This window comes from Centruroides sculpturatus, unplaced genomic scaffold (assembly GCF_000671375.1).
Source record: "Centruroides sculpturatus isolate CEXI.00-Female unplaced genomic scaffold, Cexi_2.0 scaffold313, whole genome shotgun sequence".
NCBI classification, from domain to species: Eukaryota; Metazoa; Arthropoda; class Arachnida; order Scorpiones; family Buthidae; genus Centruroides; species Centruroides sculpturatus.
This window is the reverse complement of record NW_019384656.1, coordinates 659,914-669,087: the sequence shown is the minus strand read 5'-3', so window position 1 is coordinate 669,087 and position 9,174 is coordinate 659,914. Positions and strand designations below refer to the sequence as shown.

The 9,174-nt window shown below is 27.7% G+C and overlaps 2 protein-coding genes across 2 annotated transcripts in view; one reads left to right on the top strand and one right to left on the bottom strand.

The window, feature by feature from the left end:
* Positions 1–9,174, bottom strand: part of LOC111626462 (protein FAM184A-like) — a 32,805-nt gene that overhangs the window by 20,564 nt on the left and 3,067 nt on the right. Inside the window, exon 2 of the mRNA XM_023369839.1 lies at positions 387–650. Within this exon, the coding sequence (XP_023225607.1) occupies positions 387–509 (123 nt within the window). The 5' untranslated portion in view covers positions 510–650. The remainder of the gene's footprint in view (positions 1–386; positions 651–9,174) is intronic.
* The window catches only part of LOC111626452 (uncharacterized protein ZK1073.1-like), a 66,932-nt gene continuing 62,087 nt past the window's right edge, over positions 4,330–9,174 (top strand). The window contains exon 1 of the mRNA XM_023369823.1: positions 4,330–4,493. Within this exon, the coding sequence (XP_023225591.1) occupies positions 4,443–4,493 (51 nt within the window). The 5' untranslated portion in view covers positions 4,330–4,442. The remainder of the gene's footprint in view (positions 4,494–9,174) is intronic.

The window sequence follows — 9,174 nt, the reverse complement described above, 5'->3', positions numbered from 1 at the left end:
TTAAGAATTTTTTTAAAATTCATTTTTTATTTAAAAACTTAAATATTTATTAATATACTGTATATATATAGTATTTATATAATATTATATAATATTAATTTTTTAAAATATATACATTTAAATTGATAAACATGACATAAACATCAAAATAAAAATTAGTAATAAAATTTTTAAGATTTTTCAAATATTTAACACCCAAAACTAAGTGTAAACTTGCTTTAAAGATTCTATTTTTGTCGTATAACCCGCATTTTCAGACAAAGTATGCCTTTTTATTGTACGAAACTTTAATTTTGAGACAAATTTAAATAAATTTTAAGTATTTAAGTATATAAACGTCATAATACTCGTTAACGAACTTATGAATATTATTATAATACACTTACCTTAGTTAACTGTGCAATTTTTTTGGACATTGAATGCAGAAGTTCTGGACTCATACTTAATTTTGTTTTTATACGCACCTTCTCCTCCCTAATGTAGGAAGGATTGCCCCAATTATATGCCATTTTAATGTATTAAAGTTATCTAAAGGTTAATGACATCATATAATACTCGTAAGTAATCCTCCATGTTCGTACCCAAACATGAGTAAACACCGTCTGCTTACTCACGTGGTTCTCTCACGCTTAAATGCGATCGTTGGACCTCTAGTGGAGAAAAATACCAGTCAATTTTTTAAATTAATAATTTTTTAAAATAATTTGCTAAATAGAACGTTACATTATTTTTATTAACAATAAATTAAAATATATAGTTATAAATTAATAGGCGTAATTAATTTAAGTTTACTTAGCGATTTTAATAAACCATATAATTTATCAATCGTGACGACGTGTTCGGTTATACACAGAATTCAATTATGTGCTTTTAATATAAATGACGTAATAGAAATGTTAGTAATAGTAAAATTATATAATAATTATGTAATTATATAACTTAATTTAAGAGCCTTTCGGGAAATATAATTGTGGAGTTTGTTATTATTGCAATTCTTATAGCGGTATAACTATAATTTCGGTAAAAAATTGTTCTAGAATCCCTATTAGTCTAAAAAATTGCAATTTTTTCAACGGCATATTTATTTATTTCATTAAAACCTTTTATTTGATAAAAAAAAAAAAAATATGTGTAATTTTGTCCAAGCAGCGCGCGCCTCAGTTCTCCACAAAAATTTTCTACAATTACGAGTTTTGAGGAGCTTACATCGCCGCCTTCGTGTTTCAAGCTTTATCTGCTGCCACGTCTCCGTCTAGCAAGGCAATGTGAAGTACTGATTAAAACCTTTTGATGAATATCTATTTCGTATTAATGCTTTTTTAAAATCTTCTTTCAAAAGCCCACCAATGATAGAGTGGATAAAACCACTTGAAGATTAACTAAATAAATAAGTCACAATTTACCCATTGTTATGGTTCCCTTTGCTTAATTTTACTTAACTCTAAGTTTAACGAAATGTTTTGTTTATATTATTTTGTTATATTAGTCAGACCTAAGATACCGTACTTTATTCAGTACAACCATTTGCCATAATGATATAATAGGTTTTTCTTAATAGCGTAAGTATGCTGTAATAATGCTATTTACAATTATTTCGCGTAACTTCAATAAAAATCTCCTCTTAAAAATTTACTTTATTCAGACGTAATTAGATTTTAATTAAAATTTTTAAATGCAATTTTATCGACGAACGGAAGATTTTAATAAGATAATAATAAGAAAATAATAAGAAAACGTCCTCATCTACTTATAAGAAAGATTCCTATAGGATATAATAAACTTATATGGATTATATTAAATTAGCAACATAAAATCCATAACATGGCTATAGCCGAGCGGTTAGGGTGGCAGTCTATCACTCTGGGGACCCGGGTCGAAAAATCCAGGAATTTTTCGGGTAGTCACTCAGGATATGTAGGATTCCGCCCTCACCACCAGGCCTTACCATTGTCGACTTGGCTGAACCCATAATGGATTTGCTAAAAAGTGGCCTTGTTAGTATCCAAGGACAGAGAGAGTTAAATAAAATCCCTAACACGGAAGTGTTAACAAAAGAACTTTTATTTCTTCGTGGATTGCATGATAACTTGACGATGGTGATCGCGTGACTGTATATTATCGCACATTATTTATCTTTCACTTTTTTCTTTATACGTCTTAAACACGTGTTATTCAATTAATACTACGTTTTCGATCTAAATGATGTCCGCTTTAGATCTTTTCTTTCAAAATCTACCTTTTCGTATATTTGTATACTTATCCTTCCTTAATTATAATAATGGGAAACGAGAGATTTTTCACATGTACAGTACACCCTTCCACGTAACAAATAATGCAAAATAGAAAGCCATTTTGACTCCAAGAAATAAAGTGCCTATTAGCGCACCATGTTTAAATAACCAATCACAAATAAGTGCTTTGTAAAAATATCGATTTTCGTTGCACACTTGACACGTCACACTTTTCAAGATGAAAATAATTTTCATTAAACAATTAGACGGACAAATTAAATCCTTTCGTGACTGCTCTTAGGAGTATAGGAAGTATACGTATCAGAATCCATAATGTCGGAGGGCCCACAGCGGGAAAATCAAAATTTGTCAGGAGAATCTTAATTATGAGTGTTTCTGCTTTATTTTATGTTATAAATGTTAAAACTTTATTTGGATTAATTTGTTTATTATTTTAATTATTTAATCTTTTTTATGGATAAATATTAAATTGCACGAAGCGCTTTCATCTCGGGCCATCAGTGGTCGAATGGATGAAGCCATCGAACGAACATTAGTAAGTTGTCGCGGATTAGCGCCTCGCCAACGGGGCTAGCCACATGTTTTTTGAATTTTCTTCACGTGTCTAATACCTAAATAAGGGTCAACTTTCCATAGAAAATCCTCTCGGCATGTGCATTCCTTGTCAGATTTCCCATGAGCCGTGTGCCTTCTCCCATCAATCTAGTCTTTCCATTGCAATGACAATGAAATAGGACGTATTAAAATGACACATGAACTGAACCCACGTTTTGCTACGAATTATTATTATTATTTAAATAAATTTATATTAATTAAGTGTTATTGTATTTTGGATTGAAGCTTCCGTAAGGTACTTCAAAATTATGATGTCGAGTTGGAAAGAAATGCTATATAAAATATTTATATTGATGTTTAAATATAAAAAAAAACAAAAATATAAATTAGTTTATAATGAAATTTAATGATTTAATCTTCAAAATAATCCTATATACAGCTTTTTATATGAATATATTGAATAAAAATTGATTATTATAAAAACTATCAACGTGTTTAATTAATATAAAACCAGTTTCGTTCTTAATTGGGTACGTAAGAATTTTCATTATTAAGATATATATAGAAACCCGTTATAAGATTATAAAAATTGAGTAACCGAAGCCAGAAATAAAGGACTATACAAAATATATGATTGAACTCCAGAGAAAGAACCGAACCCACATCTTTTATTAGTATCTGGATGTCATTACTTCTTAAATAGGCACATATTTTATAAAATAGATTCCACGTTATCTGATAATTACACTCTTTCTTCACAAAAAAAAAAAAATACTATAATGGAACCAAAAAGTGGATTGAATTGATGAAATAAGGAAACACAACCCATGGGCGATCTGCCAAGGGGGTGTTTTCCGAGATAATTTTCTACGGGAAACTAGCTTCAATTTAGACGTTAGATACGTGAAGAAAATCCGGAAAACTTCACGTGACCGGGCTGGTGAGGTAAGAACCCTCGACCATGTGTTTAATGATTATTCCTTTCTGTAAATTGAAATATGTTATTATGCCGCATGTTTTCAATTAATTCAATGTTATTTTTCAATAAATATCATTTGTAAATTTATATATATAAATATATATTTGAAATTTAAGTCGTCATCATCCTCATCCTCATCATCAATCGATCAAAACCCGATTTTCTTCAGTGACAAAGACCATTAACAAGATTAATTAATGGCATCGACAGCATCCAAGAAATCGATAAATCGAAAACAATTACTAACTTTTAACCGTATAAAACATTATTTTAATTCAAAATTCCCCTCAATAACTAAAAGAAAAAATAAATCACAAATAAAATCGTTTACAAAATTTAAAATTCGAACGTGGCATATAAACTTTTCACACCAAAACGAAACCAGCCTCAATTAAATTTTAAAAAAAATTCTAAAATTAAAATTTCCTTGTAATTTACTTAAATATCAATCCGTAGATTACAAAGGGGTTATTTTACGCGGAAAAAAATTTCGGGTGTTAGTATCACAAACTATCAACAGAGGGCGACAGACGTTAGGAGGATTTAACCATCTGGGATCAAGACAAACAGAGGTCAGCAGATTGAAGTAAAGTGTTTATCTCTGTGGATGAGATATATTCAAATATATCTTTGGCTTATTAAAATTCGTGGTAAAGATGACGGATTCTGTAGATGCAACACCAGAAACAGAAATTGTACAGGAGAAGGTGAGTAGCAAGATAAATTATCTCCTTTCAGGATCTATCTCCATCTTTAACTAGAGCTGGTCGATCAGCTTCTCTCCTGTTTTACCGTTTTCCAAATATATTTATATATATATACATATATATTTATACCTATATTTATTTCAAATTTACGTCGATTTTAATTGTTTTAACAGATGTTTTGTCAATGTTTTTTTAATTGTTTTCTCGCTCCTTAACGANCAAGAAGGAGGACTTCTTAGGGCCTGAAAAAGTCTAAATCCGGCTTCGATTGAAGATTTTAACGTTAATTATCTACAATAACACATCTGTAAGGCAAGCAGAAGTTGCGGGTTCGAGTTCCGCTCTAATCTTTTATTCCCGAATATTTTAAATTAAAAGCTAATTTATTTCTAATTATTAACAAGAGATGGCGGCCTAACCGCCAACCTCTAGCCAAATTACTTTCTTGCTTATAGTTAATTAGCCATTATATAGCCCAATAAAAATTTATACATTATCTACTCCTGTTTCAGATTTTGATATAAAAATATATTGATTCTTAATTCGAAATCTTTCAAACTTTATTAATTATTAAAAAAAGTTCAAAAATTATTTTTATATATTTTTTAAAATATTTTTATACAAAATATCCGAATTTTTAATGTTTTTTTAAACATATTAAAGTAGATTAAAGGGGTTAACTACGATAAAGATTTATGTAATTTTATAAGGTTATTAATACATTTAAAACATTAAAAATCTTAAATAATTTATTATAAACGTCCATAAATATATTCAAAAGGGAATATAATACTTGTTGTTCCTTCTTCAATTCCTCCTCCTCCTCCAATTACTAGTTTTACTAGTTAAAAGTTTTACTAGTAATTACATTAATGTACAGAAAATTCCTTGAATAATCCTTTTAAAATCATTCTATTTGCTTAAAATATAGTATATAAAAACTTCAACAAAGTTTCATAAACTTGTTCTAGGAAAAATGCATTTAATTATATATTTTTTAGGATTTTTTTTACGATAAGGATGTACTTTGTGCCTTATCTTGTTACTTCTTCTTAACAGTAACTCGTGTAATTAGTTTATAGAAGGGATGTAAAGTAACTTTGTTATCATCTGTTTTAAGGAATATATATTAATTAATTCAGGAATATATATTTCTGAACTAATTTTGCATTCTCTTCTGTTAATTTATATAATTTTTTAAGAATTAAATACACGTTATAAGGATGTAAAATTATTTAAGAATTAGTTATTAGTGAATAGAATGGCTAGAGAATTGATTTTTCTAAATAAGAAGGGTAAAGTATAGGTGTTTAAACTGCAAAATAATCCAAGAATCCTTACATCTGGCCATTTTCTAATCAGCCAACGCCCTAAGGAAGTGATTTATAATGTGAAAACACCACAGGTAATTTGAAAATAGCAAAGTTTTTTCAAATATTTACACACAAAAATTAATTTTACTATTTTAAAATCATTTTTTAAGCAGTTTAACTCATAATTTCTGATTAAAATGATTAATCGTAGTACTTAATTTATTGACGGTTTTACAGTAAAAATATTCATTTTCTCAAGAATTTGTACATTTTAAATAAAAATTTATTTAAAAAATTTCGCCATCTTTCTTCAAATTAGTTGATTTTTCAGCTCAATTTTATATATAATTGATATTCGACACACGTTAGGATAGAAAAAAGGTAAATGTTAGGCTTCTCTGCATTACCGCGAGTATGAATGCAAAGCCTGAACAGCAGGGGCATATCCTCTGACTGGGGATGAGCGAGTGCTTTCTTCTATTTCTGTTCTAATTTATTATTTAATAAATGAATGAAACACGTGTCGGACTTAAAGATGAATAAATTTTCTTTACTGAAGTACAAACATTTATATTCTTTTGCGACAAATAAATGAGAAATTACGAATTTAATAAATCATAAAATAATTCTCATTAATATATTTTATAGAAAAATTATTAAAAACTTATTTATTGATACAAATTTACGTTTATTGTTTAAAAGATAGCTTATAAATATTTATAATTTCGAGAATGTTATCACTTAAGGCGATCGATATTGAAATCATTAGTAAAATTAGTTTAAAAATCTAAAGATAAATTAAGCCGTTTCAAGTTTTAAAGTACTCACACCGTATAAAACACAAAATATGGAGGTTTATACAACTGTTTTCAACACTCTTCCAGGTTTAATGAGACTCGCAAGTCTCAACTTCTTTAACTGATTATAAAAACACTGCTGTAAGAACCTATTGGGAATAGTAAACCTTATGCTAATCTATTTATTTATTTTCTCAGTAGGAGGCAGGAAAACAATTAATTTAAATCTTTCTGGTATGTTTCAGTAGTATGTAAATGGCAACCTATTTATGTTTCTACGCTTTCGTTGGATCGTAAACAGGTGGACACGAGACTATAAAAAAGGGGCATTGTACATAATGGAAGAGGCTTCAAACTCTATGATTTGACGTAGGATCAGGGTGGCGCTGGTTACACTCGGGTGTACATAAAAATAGTTGCATAGGACAATGGAAAAATATTTTTTTTATTTGCAGGATAGGTTAGATTCATGAATTTTCTGTTGTTTGTCGATAATGAAATTTGGGGCCTTCTTGGGGATTAGGCAAAGACCAACCCAGACGAAAAAGTGGTACGTGTCCAAACGTAAGAGCGCCTCTGAAGGAAGGTATATTTTTATTTTGATTGGTGTATTTCTTTTATAAGTATATATGCAAACTTTTAGAACGTTAATCGGACTTTTAACTGGCTTATTCTTTAAATATACTTACGAATAAATAAGTAAGTACATTAAAAACGTTGCAATGCAGGATTAATAATTAAGTCAGGCCTGAACGTCTTCGGATAGTATTAAAAGAAATGCCGAACCATTTATTATTTATAGAATTTGTAAAAGAACACATTTACAACATGATAAAGATCTGTTCTTCATCATAAACAACAAGAATAATCCAATATAGGCATTACAAAGTAGAGACGAAACGTGACGAAGATGCATGATGACGATAACTCTTGTATCGGATAAAGTAACACTTTATATACTGTGTTAGGCTGAATACAGCACTTGTATGCGTTAATTTTATTGAACAGGAAACATTTATGTACCTATTTTTAAATGAAAGTATAATATATTTCTTATGACGTAACGAAACAAACATTTTCATGCATTTTTTTATGTTAAGCATCATCTTATTTTTGCAGCTTTTCGAGGCAGTTTGTAACGATAAATTTTGTATATTTTCTTTTTAAAATGGTTTATATAAAATCTTGAAAATATAATTTTCGTGCGAAAATTGGATTTATTGAATAAAATCTGAATGAAATCTTATAAATACTATTCTTATCTTAACCTTTAACATTAACTTTAATATCTGTAAATATTTAAAAATATATCTGTGAAAAATACTTTTAATTTTTTAACTATTTAAAAAAGTATTAAATCATTATTCAGCCGATTTATTAATTATTTTTAAGGATAAATTTATAAAATATGAAGTTTTTTTTCAGCACTCTTGAAGAGTAACGGAATACATAGACTATATGTTATATATTTAAGAGTATATGGATATAAATGGAAAAGAATATTGTTTAAAATACTACAAAATTGCTTTATTTTAAGAAAAAATTCTTGGTTTTTTGTTGAAAAGACAAGAAAACAAATATTAAAATTAGATTAACGTTGGCTTCCATAGCAATCGTGAGAAAGATCATTAAAGAATCAACGTGTGTTTCGTGTGAGATGAAAGTAGAGAAAAAAAAAACAGCTAAAATTTCAGGGGAAATTGCGAAAAATATTTTAAAACTTTGAATATTTTTAATCCTTACTTTTGTTTCTTGCAATTCAAATTATGATAAGCGCTTTTAGCGCTTATCATAATTTGAATCAATAAATCGCAATAGATAAAATCTATAAAGCTATAATAATAAAAATTCTATAAATCAAAAAACAATTTACTATACTTTATCGTTATCTTGTTTCAGAAGTTTAAAATATTAAAAATTAAAAAAAAAAAATACTGTACGGTTGTGACCAACCAAGTATTTTACTAATTCATAGAGGCCGTTTTCAACTTTATATTTATAAATGAATTAATTATTAATAACGGATTCGTAACTGATACACTCGTACAAACTATAAAGTAATTAAGTTAATTACTACTAAATGAGAAAGTTTTCATTACTATAAAATCGAATTTTCTCTATTCTGTATCAAGTAATTTTGACTTAACCACCAGAGGGCTAAATTCAAACTTAAAAATTGTATCAAGTTTCAAATTTTAATTTAAAATAGATTTTAAAATATATATTTAAATAATTGCTTAAAAATTAATGCAAACATTTTAAAAAATAAAATTATCCTTATAAAATTTAAAATTAAAAAAAAAAAAACGGGAATGAAATTATGATGGCAACCACTTGGTTTTTTCAAATAGCCCCCTAGTGGCTTAATCCGATTTAAGTTGGGCAGACGATAATAATAATAATAATAATTAAAAAATTAGCACAAATTAAATAACCTTAGAAGTTTTTTTTTATTACATATTTTAGTGTAGGTCTTAATCAAGTATTAATTGTAAATAAATCATATAAATATTTTACATATTACGAACTAGCCTTGTGAAGTTATAAAATTAACTTAGTATAAAGCAAAAT